At 37.7% G+C, this 23,409-nt stretch overlaps 1 protein-coding gene across 2 annotated transcripts; it reads left to right on the top strand.

Annotated features, from left to right (window-relative positions):
* The first annotated feature begins 3,984 nt into the window (after window positions 1-3,984).
* LOC139722000 (intraflagellar transport protein 56-like) lies at window positions 3,985-22,488 on the top strand. Of its 2 annotated transcripts, none has more exons than XM_071633327.1 (16): window positions 3,985-4,004; window positions 8,332-8,469; window positions 9,117-9,324; window positions 9,820-9,869; window positions 10,733-10,878; window positions 11,673-11,844; window positions 12,394-12,468; window positions 13,215-13,317; window positions 13,578-13,687; window positions 14,171-14,234; window positions 15,718-15,806; window positions 16,540-16,623; window positions 17,208-17,277; window positions 17,746-17,852; window positions 20,375-20,508; window positions 21,343-22,488. In XM_071633327.1, the coding sequence occupies exons 1-16, from the start codon at window positions 4,002-4,004 to the stop codon at window positions 21,458-21,460; spliced, it is 1,671 nt and encodes a 556-aa protein (XP_071489428.1). In that variant the 5' UTR covers window positions 3,985-4,001; the 3' UTR covers window positions 21,461-22,488. The 2 variants fall into 2 exon arrangements, with proteins under 2 accessions (XP_071489428.1, XP_071489427.1); XM_071633326.1 differs by having other exon boundaries at window positions 9,117-9,333.
* Window positions 22,489-23,409: the final 921 nt, after the last annotated feature.

The raw sequence follows: 23,409 nt of genomic DNA, 5'->3' as shown, positions 1-23,409 counted from the left end.
AATGATTTCTACTGAAATCAGGATTTCGTGCAATTTCTATAGGCTCCTATGTAGCTCTTTAGGTGGCTATGTAAAACAAATCATCATTCTATTTAATTCGGTTCAATTCACTACCCGTGGTATTCTCAAAATACCCTCTCATAATCCTGTCCAAATTTAAAGCCCAAAGTGCATCACCATGGTAGTCTTTTTTTTTTTCAATGTGCATGTACAAAATCTTATAGTGTCTGTATATTGTTAGGTGAAAAGCTTTGCATATCTTTCCATTGTAATGGTTTCTCGTTATTGTGTGTGTATGGGGTGGGGAGTTAAAGAAGGAATATTTTAGGATCACTCAGCTTTATGGCATTTTTTTTGTATTTAATTTTCAGGTCATCAGTTGTTCTCTTTTTTGTTGTCATTGTCTTTCATGCGGAAGGAATCATGTATAACCCAAAGTAGACTATGATGTAGATGTTTGAAAAGAGATGAACTGAAAACTTTGCAGCTGTCATGGTACAGTAGACATGGTGAACAGGGTGCTGATTCATGCGTGGCTTGTGCCTGCTGATTCTTACACTAGGTGGAGGTACTAATATTGATTGTCAGGCTGGAAGAATGCCAAGACACTTGAGGTACAATATGTGTGACATGTAAGGTAAAAGGGAAAATGTGGTTGAAGTTTTGTTGTGTTGTGTTGTGTTGTGTATTTCACAGAGGATCATATCCTCAGGGAAAGTTGCAGTTATGCCCACATGTTAATCTCTTGCATAAATCACAATCATTTTCAGTTTGATTTAGCGGCAGTCGCAAATGATTATACCTGCCTTCGAGATGCAGATGTTGCAACAAAGCATGATACATGGGTACTTTACAAATGTAAAGTTGCATACACTAAAAGAAAATTAGTGATTTTGACATTTTGTTTAATACAGGGATTTTGCAGTTGCACATGCGGTGTTGCTGTTTTGTTTTTACCAATATGAGTGCTTCATGATCTGTGAAAAAGTCCATAACTGATTTCAATGAAAGTTGTATGCTTTAAGTGGAATGTAGGTTGGAATCCTATGTGGAATATAGATTGCATTGCTCTGCAATTACTTTTTTTTTCTTCACCAGATCAGGGCAGTACTGTAAAAGTGGTTATTTTCGTGTGAGTAATTTTTTTTTGTGCTCGGCTGGGGTAAGATGAATTTCACATGTTTTTAATGAATGAGAATCAACACGTTCATTAATATGGAACATAGATGTGCAAAACATTCACATACTTATATTTTTGCAAAAATTTCCTCACCACGAAAATTTCCACTTTTACAGTGGCATTTAATGGAGTTATTTGTAACTTCTGTACATATTGTACATTGTCATATATTTGCACCTGGGTCTTATTTTGGCTGATATTAAAGGCATTTTTAAGATGTACATATGTAAGATGGAATTATTATATTATTCCTCATGAAAATAAAAGGTGAGATGAGTGTGTAGATGTAAAGTCAGTATTTATGAATAGACTTTGACATGTACAGAGCTTTAATTATTTTTGCACTTGGTGTAATGTTGGTAGAACTACTGTAAAACAAAGAATTTTTGCGTGCACTTTAATTTCGCGAATTTCGTGAGCGCCAAGATTCGCGAAATTAAATTGCACGCGAAAGTTCTTATTTACACTATATGCATTGAACGCCATTAGCACTTCAAGAAATTTTCATGCCACGAAAAAGGCTGTCAGCTCCAATTCGCGAAAATTTCATGCCGCGAATATATCATGTTTTACAGTATATGAACTGGGTATTATGATGATGTTCTGCAGCGTGTCATTCCTATACATTCAAAAGATTGAAAATGAATTGAGAGCCAAGAGTATGAGCTTGATTTCTGTTTGTGTGAGGTAAATGTTTTTTGTAGAGTTTGCTCTTCTCTTTCTTTCTCACTTCATGCTTTCAAATATATCATTGTTGCCCCTTACCAACATATTATATATATATATATATATATATATATATTATATATATGGTTCAAATGGGACAAATGTTCTCTCAGTATCAACACTTGAGAAAAGGGCGGCGAGACGCTCGAAAATTTGTGTGAAGAAATAAACCGTTGGTGAATACAGCATGAACTTTGTTGCAGTTTTGTTACTTATCTTTTTTAGCTTGCCAACACGTGGACTACCTATATATATATATATATATATATATATATATATATATATACAGGGTGGCCCAAAAAGATCGGAACGCCTAAGATCTTTAATTTCAGCAATATCGTTGCAAATATGTCATCATGTTGCATACTATTAGAAAGGCCATTCTTTTTCCAATAGAATGACACCAAGCTCTTTAATTTCAGTTATTGCGTTACGCTTTCTGGCCCATTTTTGTCAACCCTTGCAATTTTCAAAATGTGATCATTTTGCACTCTCAGAGATACAGAAACCAGTGAAAATTCGGCTTACCGTAGAACCAGTAGCGTTCGCAATGTGCGGAATGTGGGGCGGACAGTGTTATTGTCGTCACGTCGTCTCATTCACAATGGTAACGGACAATGATAGCCACATTCCACACATTGTGATTGTTACTGCTTCTATGGCAAGCTGAATTCTCGCTTATTTCGGTGTCTCTGAGAGTGTAAAATGATCACATTTTGAAAATTGCAAGGGTTGACACAAATGGTCCTAAAACCATGATGCATTAACCAAAATGAAAGAACTTGGTGTCATTCTTTTGGAAAAAGAATGGCCTTTCCAATCGTATACAAAATAATGACATATTAGAAAAAAAATATTGCTAAAATTAAAATTCTTAGGCGTTCCGTTCTTTTTGGGCCACCCTGTATATAAATGTAATATAGTGAGATGTGATGCTGATATTTGTACAAAATGCTTTTGTCATCTTTGGGATCTATACTGTCTTCATTGTCTCAAATATATTATTATTCCATGATGACAAAAGCATTTGGTAAAACATCAGCATCATGCCACTAAACATATTCCTATCTCATATCTCATATATATATATATATATATATGTCACCGACGGGACAAATAGGCGTCCACTCGGTATTTAAGTAAATACAAAAGAAATATGAATATCAAAGTGGGAGAGCAATTTTTCTAAATCTGTTGTTCAAATAAGAAGACTGGGGGAGAAAGAACGACGCATTATTAGCAGTTCTTTTAAATTGAATAGTAAATTTGTTTATTCATTCATTTTTTAGCTCTGAATAACAATTACAAAAACGATATATTTTTGGAATACAAAAATACAAAGAATGAAATTAAAATTTAAACCTAAAACAACGCAACACTGTGTTCAAGGTGAAGAGCTAAACCATAAGAGCTACACCATCTTCATCGTGATCCACTCAGGCTGTGCACAGCAGAAGAAAGAAAATGATTCAACAATAGTTTAGCGAATATCTCATCACATTAAAAGAGACAGATCCACGTGATAATAACAACGAAAATAACAACTATTCTATGGATGGTATTTTCTTTTTATTTATATGTCCCCCGTTTAATCATACTAGTTTCATTTCACTTTATTCAACAGCTGATAAACAGTTTGTTTGACTTCAAAATGCATCTTCTCCCAATAAGTCTTCAAATAGCTCAGAAAGGTGGCTGCTTCAAACCCCGATCAACAAAGAGATAAAACTGAATTAAAACTGTTTGAATGATTAATTATTCTACAGAGCATTAGTTATTTAGCTTCTATACTCTTTGCTCCACATGGTTAGAGAGAATTTGCAGGTGGCGCTCACTTTTGCTGCTCAGTAGTGAGGATCATGTTCTTTTGTCGCCCTCTATCGTTTCGAAATGGTACGAAATTCCTGCGATCGCATTGAGCTGAAGTCGGTTTTTCGTGTGTCGCTGGGGTCTTGTTTAACGTGAAATTTAAGAAGAATGAGCTCATCATGACTGTTTGTAATATTAGAATTGACCAACCTTTCATTCATCTGAATTTTTGAAATAGCGTGTCTTTGTGTGGAATAAGTGATTTCTACCACATTGCGTTGTCAAAATGGTAAAGTAAAGTACACAAAGACTTGTGTCTCAGTCAGTAGCCTACTACGTTATTGTGTGGGAACTTGTCCCCTGCACCGCACCGGTGGCTTAGCAACATTAGACGCTATCGCAATTTTTCCTAGCCGACGACTCCGCCTCACCGCGGATTGCCGTCTAAGTTACTCTTTAAGCTGACAGAGGTTACGGGCAGAATTTTTTAGGGTAGAACGGGAACATTCTGATGTTAAATTTGAATTGAATCATAAATGATAATCGAACTCGCATATCATCAGTTTTCCAATTGCACATAGACCTAGACTCTAAACGTGTTGTTTGGTTTTTTGGTTTTACTGACAACGCAATGCAATTGCAATGGCATTGGCAATGCAGATAGATGTGCGATGGTCAGTCTTACCTAGTCAGACAAAGAAAAATCGAGGTGTTGATAATACTAGGTGCCCTGGTAGTTTTATTGTTTAGAGTTTCTAACAAGTGTTAAAGCTCTCTTATAGAGTACCGGTAAATGCTCTAATCATGCTGATGAGAAACAGTTAAATGTGGATGTAAATTTAGTAGATCCTAACTTAACCCCGGGACGCTCCCAGTTGTAACGCTACACATGCAGTTAGCCTGAACGATTCGCGTTAACGATTCTCACAGCTGTAGCTGGGCCCAGCTTTCCATCAAAGTGGCTAGCTATCTTCACTGCTCAGCAGATGATTTTCACAAGGGGGGCCCCTCCTTATAAGTAACCCGTCCCCCTTATAAGTAACCCCGTCCCCCTTATAAGTAACCCCCGGGGCACCCCTTATTTATAAGGAGTCTCCATGCTTTTTTGCAATGCAACGCGAAAATGAAAGGACTGCGGCAATTCGCTTGATTATGTCCATAAAGCTTCACAAGTTTCCTAGTTACGCACGAAATTTGAGCAAAATCGGTTCGAGGCATCATATCTAAAATCATGGATTTAAATGCGATGTCAAACGACCCATGCGAATGCTGAAATGCGAGCGATTACAGGCGTGAGTGTCGCCAGGCGCGGCGGCACGGCAATGCTTGAGTGCAGACGTGGCGACTGAGTCGCCACGTCTGCACTCTAGCATTCTAGTAACTAGGAAACTTGTGAAGCTTTATGGACATAATCAAGCGAATTGCCGCAGTCCTTTCATTTTCGCGTTGCATTGCAAAAAAGCGTGGAGACTCCTTATAAGGGGTGCCCCGGGGGTTACTTATAAGGGGGACGGGGGTTACTTATAAGGGGGACGGGTTTATACTTATAAGGAGGGGCCCCCCTTGTGAGTGGGTTTCCCGAACTGAGTTATGGGTAAACTCGGCCTAGCGGGTAAAGTCGGCCGCCAGCGCGCACAGTACATTAAAGGGCAAGTCCAAGATAACACGCGTGTTACGTATGGGACATTCAGAGACTTTTATGACCTGAAAAATAGTGTTAATTGCTTTTGATCTTATTAAACTTTATCATGGTGATTGATATCTAGGAGAAGTATAATCATGCAAAAAATGGAGAAAAATGACCTTCACAATTTTATTCTAGAAGACAAAATATGTGCCATTACGTATGGGACCAGAAAAATTTTGTTTTTTTGAACATTTTTTTCAACCTCAAAACTCTCTGAAAGTATTTCATTCTACAACTTGTAACTCACTGTGATGAAAGTCACAACACTCAAGATTATCACAGGTAAGTTTCGTGTCATTAGGTAAAAAGCTCTAATTACAGGTTCTAATTAAAGACAGACATGACGTGTTACGTATGGGACAGTTTGTCCCCCATTCATTTAGTGTGTGAAGAACATGTTTATGGGTATTTTGCATAATTATTGAAGTAAAATCATGTTGAAACTACTCAAAATACTGATCCAGATTGTCAAGGAAACAATATTCCCCAAATATTCACCATCCTAATCATATTCAATCATATTTTTATATTTTTTATGACCAACCTGAGTATGCATGCCCTTTGTCCCCCATTCGTTTAGTGTGTTGAGAGACATGTTTATGGGTATTTTGCAAAATAATTTTGCAAAATACCCATAAACAAATTTTTGCATAATTACTGAAATGATTGACAAGGGAACAATATTCCCCAAATATTTACCCTCATAATCATATTTAATCATATTCTATATTTTTATGTATGCCCTATTTTTATCAGGATAGTTACTACAGTACCTTGGTACTGAAAAATTGAATAGTTTAAAGTGTTTACTTCCATTGATGAAGGGCAGCTTGCCATTTCGTTTCGATAAAAACAACTTGACACAAGAAATATTGATTTTTATAAATAAGCAATACCTGCTGCGTGGAACCCCAGTGATCGAGTAGATATATGATGTCTGTCTAGCAGTCAGGTCATTGATTCGAGTCACACCTCAGTATGTATACCCATGAATTTTGTCGTGGCTATTATTGAAACCTGAATAAGGACAATTTGTGTATCACTTGCAATAAAAATAAAAAAAATCATTTTACTTTATATTCTGTTTAAATATTTATATCACAACCATTTCAAATTGGATCTCCATCACTAAACTTTGAATTCCTCTAGTCTTAGGATTGTATGCTCTTTAGTAATTCATATAATTGGTTTCCAATCATCTCATTAAATGTTGAAAACTGAATCCCCATTTCTACAAAAAACTATACCATCCCTTTAATGCTGATTTTTCATTGTATATTTTGCCATTTTCCCCTCCCCCTTTCTGAAAATTGTTCAGTCAAGTACATGTATTGTTTAAAGTGTCTATAACTCAAAAAGTAGCTACAATGTTGGGATGCTTTCTTCAGGATGATTGACCATTTGTGTACTGAGAGACCTTCCCAGCTAGCTACATGCATTCACATGCATTATGTATGAGGATGTCCCATACGTAACGCATTTGTCCCATACGTAACATTATTTCAATGCCTAATAAAAAATATTCCTTTTACTGTTTTTTCTTTTTTCTATGGTGTTTAATTTCTCTAAACAATAAATTAGAACTTTCCAAAAGGGCATTAATATAACCTTAGCAATTTCAGAAAAAACCTAAAAAAATGACCTCAATTTGTTACGTATGGGACATCTCATGATAGGACATGAGCTAATTTGCATAATCATTTGCATAATCCCTAAATTTTTATACTAAGTTAAACTATTTGATGAACTTCTTATGTCCACATATTAATCAAATATGATTTGCTTTCCTTTGAATTAATATGAATTTTTATAAATGTCCCATACGTAACGCTGTGTTTCACATTTATGCAAATGAAGCCCTTGAAATTTGCATAAATTTACGTAATATAATTTTTTCCTCCATGGAAATCAAAACTTCAACTCATAAGCTTCAAAATGATACCAAACATGTCAATATTGAGCAAAGATGAAATTTTGCCTTCTGAGGGGACCTTATCTTGGACTTGCCCTAAAATTGTACTGTGCGCGCTGGCGGCCGACTTTACCCGCTAGGCCGAGTTCACCCATAACTACGGTACTGTAGCAACCATTGGTAACTATACGATTTCTGTAGTCATCCCACAATATTTTAATGGCAATTATTTCATTACTGATTGTCACATTTTGTTTACAATTAGCACCATTGAGAAAGTGAAACATGCCAGAATACATTTCTGTAGTGTAAGATAGAATATCTGTGTCAAATTCAGGTCAAACAGAGCATGGCCCCATTACCCCTGTATTGCTCTCACTTTTGTGTACTGGTGGTACACATTTCATTTAACAGCATCTGAGTGTGGCAATTATATGAAGCAAACAAACTTTTATTTCTCATTCAAATTATTAATAATGATAATGCTACTGTACCTCAACTCACTCCTAGACAAATATTTAATGAGAAAGTACAATGACATTGTATTTTCTCATTAAATATTTGTCTACAACTACAAGAGTGAGCAATAAGTTGAGGTACAGTAATATTGCTAATAATTTGTCTGAAGTGCAGACCTTGTAATTGTAAATCGGGTGTGTCCAGGACCACAATTATGTTTCTTGCATGTGTCGTAAGAAACCACTGTAGTTGTATACTGATATATGCTGATGATAAGAGTGACCGTCTTAGAATTGTTTGATGATTTACACTAGATAACAGTACACTAAAACGTCTGCTTATATTTTTGTTTATAAGTGCTAATTCCCCCTCTTTTTCTTTCTCTTTCTCTAGTTTTCGTGTGTTCGTAACTTCTAAGAGCTTTAGAGGAAATTTTCTTTCAAAAAGTCTGTTTTATTACAACAGCATAGATTTGCCATACAAAGCTGAAATACACGTTCAAGTGTCATTTTGTTTCTGTTTGTTAACAAGCCTCTGCATTGACTTTATTTCATCAAGATGCTCTCAAGGCAAAAGCCTGCCACAGGGCCAGGCTCGACAACTCCTGCCCAGGAGACGAAGAAGAAGAAGCAGATGCCAAAACTCAAGGAGTTCCTGGATGCACGAGACTACACAGGAGCTGTCACTTTATTAGAGGTAGGTGCCAATCTGTACTGACATTACATTTTCCTGAAACATCAATACTGGATTGACACTAACTCCGGTTTTATATCTACACATTTTACCATTTTTATGTCATTGTCCTGCACAGCATACTTTGACAGCATAATGCCATACCTTAATGAAGGATGAAGAGTTACAGTTAATGGTTATTGCTTGATTTGGAATAAGTGTTTTATCGAGTAGAAAATATCAACATAAATACATGCCCTTGTTTTATTTGTTAACTTTTATTTGAATGTGCAGAGGAAGTGAAAAAAAACATAGAAATCCTACCCTAGTAATTAGCCTTCGTAGGCCTACATGTCTGATTCTGTCAAGATTAATTGAATGCTCATTAAAAGATGAAACAACGACTACAAATCCGTATAGTCACCATGTAATAGACAGGAATGAGATCTGGCATGCCTTCTTCCATTTTCAGTGAGTTTCCCAGTTGTAGTTAGATGTTTTTTGTTTGTATGTTTGTTTGTTTGTTTTGTTTTTTGAATAAGAAATATTTGTATCTGCCATAGACTAAATCTTATATCAGGAAATCTGATCATTAAATGTATGCTCCCATCATTCCTCTCACCCTCCACCTTCCTGTCATTACCTGACCTGGGATTTTCTTTTCCTCTCAGTTCACCCGCCACAGTGGCAAGGGCTCTGACGAGACGGACCTCTGGCTGGCCTTCTGCCTCTTCCACCTGGGGGACTACAAACAGGCCATGCTGGAGTATGAGAAGCTGACCAAGAAGGAGAACATCAACCCCGACGTCTGGGTCAACCTGGCCTGCTGCTACTTCTTTCTTGGCATGTACCCCGAGTCTGATGATGCGGCCAAAAAAGGTGAGACGTGTGAGTTCCAATGAAAAAAAAAAAAAAAAATCCACCTACATATCCTAACGGAGATGAGCTTTACTCATCTCTTAAGTAAGTATCATTTTTAACATTTTTCTCATTCTTTCTTGATTCTTCTTTTTCCCCGTAATAACCTGTTTCATAATTCTTTTCACTTGGATTGCTTCCAAGATTTTTTTTTAGTTCTTAAATGGATGATTGTTTTTGTTACAAACTATTGTGAGCAGTTCATGCACACAGATGCCAAAAGATAAAACTTTGTGGAAGTTACTGTTTCTTTCTCATGCATATGCATGAAATTACAGTTGCTGTTGTGCAAAGCAAATTCATCCTCATTTTGATGCACAGCACCCACCAAAACAAATCATTTTTCAGATTTGCTCTCTATTTTTTCATCAATGTGTAGTGGAACCATTGTGCACTTGTGATGTAAATTGATGTGAGATTCAGCTAATTTTCTTTTTGACTGCTATTCTATTTCAGCTCCCAAAAGCGGCCTACAGAACAGACTGCTGTTTCACTTATCACAGAAGGTAAGATTAGATGAGCTGTCGAATAGTCTCTCTTGCATCCTGCATGCTCTGTATCATACACATTTCTTGTAGATTGTACAAGTACAATACTATGCATTTCTGATATATGATTATTTACAAAAGAATGTAAAGTGTATACCATACCAGTGTTGTAGAATAAAAAACAACTATTTGCATTGTCAGGCTGACATTAAAAGATTCACACAACATGGTACTAGTACCCACTTGTTTTGTTGTTGTCTTATTGCACACTTCTGGAGTGTGCAGTGAAATTACATGCAATAATTGAATGAGTACCATTTACAAGCACAGCGTTGCTTCCTGGTAGTTTCTTTTACAACAATTTCTGGGTGGTAGCAGTAGTGGAAGTAGTAGTATCAGTTGTAATAGCAGCAGCAGCAGCAGTAGAAATAGTAGTAGCAGTAGCAGTAGTAGTGGTAGGAGGTGGTAGTAGTAGTAGTAGTAGTAGTAGTAGTAGTAGTAGTAGTAGTAGTCGTAGTAGTAGTAGTAGTAGTAGTAGTAGTAGTAGTAGTAGTAGTAGTAATAGTAGTAGTATAGTAGTAGTAGTAGTAGTAGTAGTAGTAGTAGTAGTAACAGCAGCAGCAGCAGCAGGAGTAGAAGTAGTAATAGTGGTAGCAGAGTATGTGCAACTACAGTACTCTTTGCAGAGTTGAATGGTAACCATTTCATCACAGAAAGAATGCTTCACAGGTTCAGAGAGCAAAATGCGGGTTTGACACTCCCATGTGCAAGCAGATTATGTGGTCAACCATTCTTATATTTCCGTATTCTGTGGCAGTAGCTGAAAAAAGAAAAATGATGCATTAGTAATTTTACCTTCCCCTCATCTTCCCCCATTTCAGTTCAACGATGAATCCCGGTTAATGAGCTACCACCAGTCCCTGCAGGACGTCATCGAAGACCAGCTCAGCCTCGCCTCCATCCACTACCTCCGCAGCCACTACCAGGAGGCCATCGACATCTACAAGCGCATCCTGCTCGACAACAGGTATTGTCTCATTGCTAGATTGAATATCATGGTTCATGGAGGAGGTTTTTTGCCTATACTGTAAAAGTGGACATTTTTGCATTAGCAAGCTTAGTCAGATAAAATGAATTTCGTGTGTGTTTAATTTGGGGTGATCAAACATATGAAATATCATTACATGATTATCAACAGCAAAAATATCAGCATGCTTTAAGTAATGCGAGCTTCATGTTGCATAAAATACACAACAATTTTCACTTTTACAGTATTCTCAGGTTTGGTTTCCTTCAGAGAGCATTCAAAGCTGAAAGATTTTTGTAGACAGAATCAAAATTTTGATACAATGTGAGTGACAGCATGGTTACTCATCCATGAAGGCTGTTTTGCAATTCCCACAGCAGAGAATGGTAGAGGGTCTAAAGACGATGTGCAGCACAGTAAGCAAAACATGTTGTTTGAGCTGTTGCCAGCATGTAGATGATTCAGTATTCACATTTGATTTTGCTAAGATGAATTAAAATACTGGAGATGAGTAAAGAGAATTCAGAACTATTATATACCAGTAGTGTTTCCCCTTTACTGATAAGCAGTAGATGCTGTTGTGATGTAAACATGGAATGCATTCATGGAATTATGGAAAATATGAATATGTAGATTTTATGTAATTTTGCTCAACTCCTTAATGATTTGCTATTTGATTTTTCCTTAGTATAATATCGGAAGTGATGTACTTCCCTTTGCTGTAACACATAGCTGACATATTGACCTGTCACCATGACCTTTGACCCAATGCTATAATCTTTGACCCTTTTCAGGGACTACCTGGCTCTTAACGTTTATGTGGCGCTGTGCTACTACAAGCTTGACTACTACGATGTGTCTCAGGAGGTGCTGGCGGTGTACCTTCAGAACTACCAAGACAGTGCCATTGCCCTCAACCTCAAAGCGTGCAATCACTTCAGGCTCTACAACGGCAAGGCAGCAGAGGTGAGCCCCCGAGATTGTGATTGCATTGTTCAGGGGCAGGGCTGTGTACAATATGGGGATTGATGTGATTTTTTTTTCCGGTCCACGAAAAGCCTTCAGAGAAATTGTAAAAACAATTTGACAAAGCTATACAACTGAGAGAGCACATATGATCAGTTTCCGAAGTGACATTATCATAGTGTTGTGTATGCTATTGTGATGATATGATTGTCCATTTCAAAATTTTAATGTGTAAACCTCTAAGGGATTGTGTTAAACCTTGGAATGGTAGTGCAAAAAGTATAAGCTTTATAGGCAAATGGAACATTACTCCAATGCTGTTGTCCAATCACAGGATTGGATACCACTGTACAGTGCAGTTTCTGTTTGATTACTCGTGACGCCGTTAATTTAATGACGGCTTCTACTTTAAAAGTTGTCATAAAGACTCTTATTTATTGGCATTTTTTTCAAAGCTCATATTCGAACAGAAAACCAGTTCATTCTTTTCTTATGGATGTTTGAGAGACAGGAGTACATTGCTGTGCTAAATTTGTGTTTGACCAACAGGCTGAACTGAAGAACCTACAGGACCTGGCCTCCCCTTCATTCACATTTGCCCAGGACCTCATCAAACACAACCTGGTGAGACCTGCCTCCCATATTGGTACACCTGTGGTGTGTTGAATGTTGGTGGCACTTTTATTACGACAGTGATGAGGAATCAGATGATTATGATGGTGAAAATGATGATGGGATGGTGAAAATGATGATGATGATGATGATGATGATGATGATGATGAAGATGCAGATGGGGACAAGGAAAATAAGGATTGGCCATGGTGTCTGTTGATGATTATATACCAGTCATATTGAGTCTTCCTTTTAGTGGTTTCTTCTGTTGATTGCCCTTTTGCACAGAAGACAAACAAAAGTAAACTTCAGGCAGAAGTCACATTACAAGGAAGTTAATGTACCTTCCTCTGTCCGTAGTATGATGCAGATTAAACTGAGGATAAAATACTGTAAACACCCTGTATTTAGCCTGTCTAGGTGTTTATTTGTTTGTTTGTTTGTTGCGAATCAAGACTTCCCAACAATTTTGCAGGTGGTTAAAGTTGTGATCATAGAGTACAGTATTATCACGCGCCTTGTTCATTCGGCTTTTCATTTTGGCATCATGATTTTTGTGTGTTGTTATATTTGCGAATAACACTTGACTTGTGAAATTTGTGAAAAAAAAACAACCTGCAAAATATATGGCTAATACAGCAGTATTGATATCTCAGAAGGGAAGATGTTTTTTCTAGGTATGATTGTAGAAAGATGACTATTACCAATCGTAAGTGACCTTTTCGTGTCTCTCTTTTGCTTGGTTTATATTCACTTAGGTTGTGTTCCGGGCAGGCGAGGGAGCCCTTCAGGTACTTCCCCCTCTGATTGATGTCATTCCCGAGGCCAGGCTCAATCTTGTCATCTATTATCTGAAGCAAGGTATGACTGGATGTCATTGTTTTCTGGTGTTTCATGCTTTTTTTCCCTCTCTTAGTAGTTTGCAAAGAATGTTCTAAATGAGTAATATACTTTTTCAACACGAACACCAAAGATGTATCTATGCCTGATTAAAGAATGTAAAAAAAAATAAATAAATAAAAATTCTAAAAACAGTAACCAGGTCATCACTCAGCTTGAAGACACCTGCAAAGATTTGCAATGTGATGGTTTCAAGTGTTGATGTATCTTCCCCTCCGCAGATGACGTCAATGAAGCATACAATCTGATCAAGGACCTGGAGCCTACCACACCCCAAGAGTACATCCTAAAGGGCGTAGTCAACGCTGCCCTGGGGCAGGAACAGGGATCGGTGAGTTGCATCTCTTTTTGTTAAGAATGTATAGGTTTAACAAAAAGCCTATTACTAGCCCCTTTATTTTGAATATGTGTGTCAAATATGTGTTCTGTTCTGTCTTGCAAGATAGGAAGTTGATCAGAATTTTACAGTCTATGCAGAACCAATGAATCATTGAGTCTGATGTTATAGTTATGTTTCATGAAGTGCAGATTAATTATTTCTTTTGCTATCCAGAGCATTGAGTGGTACTGTCAGGTTAAGATTATTTGTTTTTGTTGTTATACTTTTTGGAAAATAAGGGAGTTCAAAGACTATAGTCATTGCCATCAGCAGATTTGATAATATTGAACCATTAAAGTACTGAAGCACTTGTTTAAATGTCGAGTCTGCAACCAGGTTTGCTTTGAAGAAGTTGTCTTCAAGATAACATCAACAAAATCTGCAGTATTTGATGTACTCATTCATAGATGATATTTCCTGTTTAAATGCATTCAGAGGGAGCATCTAAAGATCGCCCAGCAATACTTCCAGCTGGTAGGAGGGTCGGCAAGTGAATGTGGTAAGCTACTCTTTTCCAGTTCCTGCGTCACTTGTAACATTGGAACTGTATGCCTGTTTGTCTGCTGTGCTTCATTATTACATCCCAGTTTTGATACCATCTTCTTAAAGGAATAGTATAGTTTTGGTTGAGATGGAGATTTGGGTTTTAACATTTGCAAGATAATTAGAAACCTCTTTCATTGAATTTTAAAGAGTTTATGATTTCTAAGGGGAATAGAAATTTATTTGATAAAAATCAGTTTTGAAATGGCTGAGATATCCAAAAACAATGAAAAATAAAGTCCTAATAAAAGGTGGGTCCCACCTTTTATTAGGACCTCTTGGTTTTCTGATATCTCAGCCATTTCAAAACTGATTTTCAAGAAATAAACTTCTAATTCCTCTTAGAATCATATGCTCCTCAGTATTTCATATAAGTGGTTTCTGATTATCTCACAAATAGTTAAAACCTGAATCCCATCTCTACCAAAACTATATCATCCCTTTAAGCTTTGCTTTGTATGTTGCGAGAGATCCTGGTTCCATCGTTCTCTGAGAACAACTGCATGAAAACTGCCATTATACTCAAACAGGTTGCTTTGAATGGAAACTAGAGTCAAGATGCAAATGGGCAGATCTGGTTCATGTGAAAATCTGACTGAAATTATTTCCCTACAAATTGAGCATGACACCCTTTAAAACTCAGGTCAGTGTGGACATGCAAAACATTCTGTATTTACTAGAACAACATGGTGATTTCTAGGAATTAGAAACAAGCAAACAATAAGCAGCAGGCACATGAAATCTGTCTGTTTCAGCTTTCAAAGCAAACCTTGCAGTGAAAATGAAATTGAATGTGGTTAGCGTTATTGTTGTCTCAGTTTGACTTGTCTCTTAAAAGTTGTTTGGGTCAGGCCTTGTCTGCCACAGCTTTCAAAATTATTTGATCATCATTTAGAGACTCACATGACTTGATCAACCATCTTAAGATCAATGCATATATATGATTGTAACGTTACCAAAAGTTTCTTCTTGAAAATGATAAAATTATTTGGATCACTGTTCATAGACTCACATTAGTTGACCAGCCATCTTAAGATCAATACATATGACTGGTGTACGAGTGTTACCTGGCAGTGCGTTTCCTTCTTGAAATCCTTTAAAAAAAACATGCAATCAGCCTTTTCATTCTGTCCTTTAGTACTGGGATCATTAAAGCACTCAGCATACATGCAAATGTTTCTACAGTTCTACTTGGTGATGGAACATACAGTCAACCTTGCCTAAAGTCAAATCTATTTGGACTGAAGAAATAGGCTCGACTTAGAGAAAATTTGACTTATGAGGGATTGAAATCAATAGAATATAAAGAGAAGAGAACTTGGAAAGGCTTTCAGCTTAAGTGATTATTTGACTTATGCGAGATCGACTTAAGCAAGGTTGACCTGATAGTATCATTGAATAGCATACCATTGATTCTCTCTTCCAATGTCTTCCACCAGATACCATCCCTGGTAGGCAGTGTATGGCATCCTGTTTCTTCCTCCTCAAACAGTTTGAAGATGTCCTCATCTATCTCAACTCAATCAAGGTATCTAGACTTCATCAATCATCCATCTTACCCCTTCTCTCCCCTCCCCCCCCCCCCCCCCCCCCCCCCGTAAAACGATAGATGGAGTAATAATGAAAATATGTGTCATATGAAATTAGTTGAAACTGAAAAAGGCATGTATGGAATATATTTTCTTAAAATTTTCCTACAAAGAAAATAAGAATGAATTTAGTCTAAATCCAGTTTACCCAATTCCCCCTCCCATTTTCCCCATATTACTGTAAAACGAGGAATGTTCGCGTGCATTATAATTTCGTGAGCGCCAAACTTCGCGAAATTAAAATGCATGCGAAAGTTCTTGCTTACGCAATATGCATTTGATGCCAGTGGCAATTCGCGAAACTTTCATGCTGCGAGAAAGACCGTCGGCCCCAATTCGCAAAATTTTCAAAATATTTTGTTTTACAGTATTTGCTATGCAAGTCTTTCCAGATGTCAAATCTTATTAGATATTGGAATAAAATTCAAAATATCGTGTTTTACGTTATTTGCTATGCAAATCATTTCAGATGTCAAACCTTATTAGATATTGGAGTAAAATCAAGACTTCACTGATGTTGTTCTTTAATTTGCAGGGGGGAAACTTTTCCAAGTTTACCTGGCACACATAATCTTTTTATAGGATCAACTGATTTCTCTTGAGATGGAATAGATTTACTGTTGTTGTTCATGCACCTTATATCCTTCACTCATGTCTTCTTCCACACATCAGAGCTACTTCTACAATGATGACAACTTCAACTTCAACTATGCCCAGGCCAAAGCCACTGCTGGAAACTACAAAGAGGCAGAAGAGGTATAGCAGGTTTCTCAAGAGAACTCACTAAGGCTAATTTCCCTACTTTCTGAAAAAAAGTGATTATTTCCTCTTTATGGAGGCTCCATTGCACATTCAATTTATGTAAAGGATAGTTTGAAGAAATTGCATTTTACGTATTCACTCTGCCGCTGCAGTATTGACCTCAGATTTAACATTCAATTGTCTCACTTTCATCATGGTCTTGTATGGAAATAAAATGAGCCTGTTACTGTGTTTCATGCTATTTCATCACGTTTCATTAGGCTTCCTTTGGATAAAATATGCAATGAATAGTTGTCTTATTTATAATTTGCTAGATATTTCAGAGGTTACACTATCTGCTCCAGTGCAACAATTTTCTTCCTGGATGAATTCCATTATTTTTGTAGGTATTGATGGAAATGTTTACACCCAGGCTACAAAATGTTTTGATTTTTTCACTTGAAATTGGTTCACGTTTATGAATAGCTCAATATCATGTATTCCCTTGGATGTAGTTCCATCTGTAATTTTGCCCTTCAACACACCTCTGAATTAATTATATCTCTCCTTCCTCTCATCATTTTGTCTTTTCTGTGCAGATCTTCATGCTCATTCAGAATGACAAGTTCAAGCATGACTATGTGTACCTCAGCTGGCTGGCAAAGTGCTGTAAGTAGAACATTCAGTCACCCCCAGTCAGATCAAGACACTTAAAAAAGTTTTAATCGTCTATGTGCTTTGAGTGCATTGACACTGTCAGATGCAATGTAAGACAGTATGATTAACAAGTATAAACTAGCCAGGGCAATGGGAGCTAGTATGCATTCCCCTAGAAACCTGATTTCAAGTGGAATGGATTGGATTTTGGTGGGAAAGTGACCAACAGCAAGATTTCGATTTGAAGGTTAACTTTGGTTCTTTGAGCTGATCCAGGTTTGTTTGTTTATTCGATGAGGATGGGGCTTGATCAACATTTTAAAACATCTAATTTCAGTGAGTTGCTTTGTTGGATGCTATTTTCCTCAGGAGTCCCTTCATTTTTCTAAGAGCTAAACTGGAATTCCAAAGACTAAGACCTACTGGTGCATGAAATGTGGTCATTATGCCATTGTGACATGCTGTTTTTACCTCTTCCAGACATCATGAATCGCAAGGCCCGGCTGGCCTGGGAGCTGTACCTCAAGATGGAGACATCAGGGGACTCCTTCAGTCTTCTTCAGCTCATTGCTAATGACTGCTACAAGGTGAGCTGATAATACCATCTCCTCATCCTCCCTCTACCCCTTACCTCATGTTTTACTGTTTATGCCATATGTTTAGCGAGTCTCATTCTTTTGCGAATCGGGACTCCCTGACAATTTCGCGAGTGGTTAGATGTGCAGTTGTGGAGTACAGTACTGAACAGAGAAATGTATGCCTGCACGTCACATTCATATCTTGATCAGAATTAATATTTTTGCGTGTGTTAGTCTTGTCCATCCCGTTTTGTCCCGTACAGCCTTTTCTCCAGCAGTTGTTCTGTTGTCTAGTCTTGTCCTATGTTGTTCACGTCTACATGAGTAAGTGTACTTATTTGTGAATCTAATTCTCAGTGGGCTTCCAGACTTCTTCCTCTTCTTTTTTCTTTTTTTCCCTTTTGTATTTATGATGCTTCAATTAATCTTCCCAATGATGTTATTATTCCAGAGGGGCCCACATTCTACAAGCTCTGTCTTTTTAGTGGGTCTCTCCATTTTTCGCACTTTAAGCAAAGTTATACTTGCACCTCATTTCGATCACTTCTGTTTCTTTTTTACTACAATGTATAATTACTATAAGGTTCTCAATTGTTGTACATTCTTTTTGATACATAATGTTCTGTTTACCTTATTCTCTGTTGTCAAAAGAAGTGTAACTTGTATGTCTTGTCGAAAAATGAAATAAACTTTGAATTTGAATTTGAATTTGAATATTTTTACATGCTTTTAAATTGGCCAAATGGAATCCGCCTTGCAAAATTTGTGAAATATTTGGCGTATACGGTATTCGTGTATAGCAGGATTGTTCATCATTGATAACAATGCTCAGCAGGTATGATGGACTGCACTTTGGCACAATGTTCTCTGCATTGCGCTATGTGACTCAAGTGCGATACACTCACTTTTCTCCTTACCCCTCCCTCCTTCATCCCTCCTTCATGCTCTCATTCTTCTCTGGTTTTCTCTTCTCATCTGTCCCTATCCTTCTTTCTGTCTATCACTTTATTGCTCTCTAGAAGAAGTGGACTTCTCGATAGGAAGAATCTTAGAGATCATAGGCGCCGGAAGTGGGGGGGGGGGGGGGGGGGGGGGGGCAGGGGGGGCAGCCGCCCCCCAATCCAAAAAGTGGGGGGGCAAAATCCATTTTCCCCCAAAAAAGCCCCCCCCCCCCCAAAAAAAAAAAAAAAAAAAAAAATAATGATAATAAAAATAAATGAATAAACAAAGAAAATGAAATAAATATGTATATATATGAATAAAAGGGAAAAAATGTGGCTACAAACGGCAGCTTTTGGACTGTAAAATGTCAAAATTTTCAAGCTCGCTCGCTTCGCTCGCTCGCATCCAGCAGTTGAGCCCGGTGCGCCTCCCCCTTAATTTCTAAAGCGAAAAACATAGCTACGACAGCAGTTGTTGGACTCTAGAACGTCAAAATTTTCAAGCTCTCCTAATGTTGCTGCCAGTAATTGCCAGCAGTTGCGTCCGATGCTCCCCCTTAATTTCCAAAGCGAAAGATATAGCTACAAACGGGACTTTTTGGACTGTAAAATGTCAAAATTCTCAAGCTCGCTCGCTTTGCTCGCTCGCATTGAATCGTTATGCCATACTCCTGATGTTGCTGCCAATAATTGCCAGCAGTTGCGCCTGATGCGCCACCCCATTAATTTCCAAAGTGAAAGATAAAGCTACAAACCCCAGTTTTGGGACTGTAGAATGTCAAAATTTTCAAGCTTGCTCGCTTCGCTCGCTCGCATTGAATCGTTATGCCATTCTCCTAATGTTGCTGCCAATAATTGCCAGCAGTTGCGCCCGATGCGCCCCCATTTATTTCAAAGCGAAATATGTAGCTACAATTAAAAATCCAGTTTTGGAACTGTAGAATATCAAAATTTTCAAGCTCGCTCGCTTCGCTCGCTCGCATTTTATTGTTATGCCATTCACCTTATGTTGCTGACAGTATATAATTTGTCGATCATTTCACACCGTCATTCCATAATCCATGTAAGGAAAACTTACAATGTTCCTCAATGACTGCGTTCTTGAATGTATCACATTCCGTAATGTATTGTAGTCCCATTATTGCTCACGCACACACGCACAAGCATGTACAGACCGTCAAAATTACTTTATGGTTCCCCCCATGTTTCGACCCACCGTATGCCACTTTACATATATATATATATATATATATATATATATATATAAATAATAGATGTGAGTGTGTGTGTGTGTGTGTGTGTGTGTGTGTGTGCATGTGTATATTGTGTAACATATGCATGGTCTAATCTTGAGCCCCCTCCAATGTTTGCCCCCCCCCCCCAATCCAAAACTGCTTCCGGCACGCCTGTTAGAGATTGTCTAAATTTGATTCATTTGACCATTAAGGCCCAAGTTTTCAAGGAGGTCTGATTTAAAACAAGTTTTAAGTTTTCAACCATCTAAAAATCTTCAGGCCAATGAATGAATCAATCATAAAAGTGTTTTTTTTTTCTCTCCTTTTCATATTTTTCCTTCCTTCCCATCTGCAGATGGGCCAGTTCTACTATGCAGCCAAGGCCTTTGATGTGTTAGAGAGACTGGACCCCAACCCAGAGTACTGGGAGGGCAAGAGAGGAGCCTGTGTGGGTGTCTTCCAGCAGATTATAGCTGGCCATGAACCAAGGTAAAGCACTTTGTGATCATTTTTGTGTCTACTAAAGATGCATTCTAAGTTTCAGAAAGTACAACTGCAGGATTGCAAACATAGATTTCTATGTTTAATGGCATGAAAGTAGTGGTGTTCAGCTGATGTGAACCTCATTTGAGATCACAAGGCTTATGAAGTGTATCCATGCTAAAGTACCTAGTAGCAATAGAGACGAAAATCAAATGAAGGGAGTCCCAAACTTTCTTGATTTCAGCAGGCTTGGCCACTGGACTTTGAACTACATGGAACTCACTATATAACTTATCCAAGGTTTCTTTTGATCACATATGACCATGAATCAAAAGCATGTATTTTCACTGTAAATCATCTTCATATCAATCCACAAATACAAGATGTTACAAGATGTGTCAAATTTTGATTTAACTGCAACCCTCGGTCTTTAATTGAATCTAGTTTGCCCAAATCATACAGAACTACTTGTGCACAGATTTTATGGATAAGAGTTTTCGTACATTCTGCCGTACCAGAAGGAATGGAGAGGGAAGTGAGAATACAGCATAACTGGTATCTTTAAATGCAGAATGAGGAAACAGAGATTTTACAGCTGTTTTCCAGTTTGTTAAGCTGGTGAAGTGTTGATTTACTTTCTGATGGAATGTTAGTGTGTGGCTGAGTGTTTTGAAATGCTTAGAAGCATGAACTAGCTTATCAAGTATCCAGGTAAATAAAAACAACAATGACAACAGACTGTTTAATACTGCTTTGACCATTAACCTGCATTGATGTACCAATATTGCCAGTGCTCTCATACATAGTTTATTTCATTTTACAATGTTCTACCACTCCCAGAGAGACGCTGCGAGACATCCTGCAGATTCTGCGCAACACGGGCAACCCACAGGTGGAGTACATCATCAGGGTCATGAAGAAATGGGCCAAGGACAACCGGGTTCCCATCGGTAACTAGGAGACGGGAGACGGAGGGAAGATGCAGCGGAAGGAGGAGCAAGATGGAACATGAAATGGAGAAATGTCAGAAGAAAGAGAAGAAATGGAGAAAAGGATTTTACAGGGGGAAAGATGGCATGAAGAGATGAGATATGTGGTCCTTAAGTTTAAAGTTTGTATGTCCCTTTTGTGCAACCATGAAAATTGGATTCCTCATAAGCTGGTATATTGTAGAGGTAGGCAATTCACACCTTTTCTCAGAAGAATAAACTTGGAAACTTCTTTAGGATGGAGAGGAAAACAATACCGTAGATTTCCAGTGAGTTTATTCAGACCACAAAAAAATTCCAACCGCTATTTTCTTACAAGAGGGAAGTGTATCCTGGAGTGACAAGGGGTTAGGTTTTCATTTCTTTTTTAAAAACTCTGGTGTATTTAATAACATAAGATTTTTCATTCACAGTTTGGGGAGACATTGTTCAACCACGCAAAATTTCATGACATTTGCAAAAGGAATATTTGACCTTCAATGAGCACATAAAAAAGAGAAAACTCACAGGGACTGGTGCACAGATGGGCCTGGACACAGAATGATGAGAGGAGATGAGATATAGCATGGTTAAGGAGGGAAAGCAGAGTGAGGAAACTAGGCATCAGACTTCAGTAATTTATGTGAACGTACATTTTCTGTTATTTTTTTGTGTGTGTGAAATGGGAAAGTTAATGCCAAGGTAGAGTTGGTAGAGGGATCGTTGGGACGTGGATTTGAGATAGGAAGAAAGCTGAGGAAAAGGAGAAAGCTGGTCTGGGATATTTCTGACTTGTAAGAAGAGATCCCTGCAGACAAAGGCAGGCATCCTTGGGACAGCAGTAGAATGTCACAGCAGGAGCAAGAAATATAAAGTCACATGTGTCACATGAGAAAAAAGGAAGACAAACTTGAAGGAGTAGAGGATGCAGCCCAAGATATAGAACAGGACATTTTTTGCTGTCAGGAATGAAAAGAAGGATGATTGAAGCAGTAATCGTATCAATCTTGTTGAAAGTCCTTTTTTTTTTTCTAAATTCAGACACGGCTAAGAGCATCACTTTCAGTAGTCCACTGAAATTTTTAACCCTCTAAAGATCATTCAACTTTCTTTCAAGGTATTGATATTCATCACAATGGTATTCCATACGATTTAGTTTGATCACTGGTTGAAAACAAGAAAGGAAGCTTACTTCAGTCCTTCAAAGCAGTTTTCCAAACATGTATTACTTGAGATGAGATTTTTATATGAGGAAAACAAAAATGTGATATTTGTATGCCCAATCTCAGTAGTGTTAAAAAACACCAACAGAAAAAGTGTTTAGTGATTCAGTTTGCTGTACAATGGGAATAAAAATGCCTTCTTTATTAAGTAACATTGTACATATATGTATATATGTGTAAATTATATTGAAATTGTGATACAGACCGATATCTTCTATTGTACAGTACACTGTGAGGTACTGGTAGGTCTGAAAATATCATTATGCACATTTTGTCACGAGTCATGCATCGTAACTTCATTTTGAAGGAGATTGTAGCACAGATGAGATGTACCAGCTCCAGGAGAGAGAGGCATCTTTTTGGAAGATAATTCTCCACGGTTGCCAAGGTGACGTGGTCCCGCCTTCTCAAGCCGAGTGCTCCCCTTGATGCATGGTGTCCATTCTATGACATCATTCTCATTCTGTTCCTTTATGTATTGTAACCTATTCACAGAACTTGGAAAAAGGCAAGAAGGTTGGAGACTCGTCAGAATTGAAAAATAGTAGCAGCACAGTGTGCACAGTGTACAGTTTATGTTCTGTAGCCGCCCACTAGAAAATAAAATCTTTCATAGTGATGAAATGCTGATTCAGCTTTTAATTCCCATTCATACTTATCTTTCCTTTTTTCTTTATTGATAAGCCAAATTTCCCTCGAATAGTAGCTTTGTTCCA

This window comes from Diadema antillarum, unplaced genomic scaffold (assembly GCF_040938485.1).
Source record: "Diadema antillarum isolate AM-2024a unplaced genomic scaffold, OU_Dant_1.0 scf00000154, whole genome shotgun sequence".
Taxonomy (NCBI): domain Eukaryota; kingdom Metazoa; phylum Echinodermata; class Echinoidea; order Diadematoida; family Diadematidae; genus Diadema; species Diadema antillarum.
Note: the sequence above shows the minus strand (reverse complement) of the source record. Positions and strands in the feature narration are given on the sequence as shown.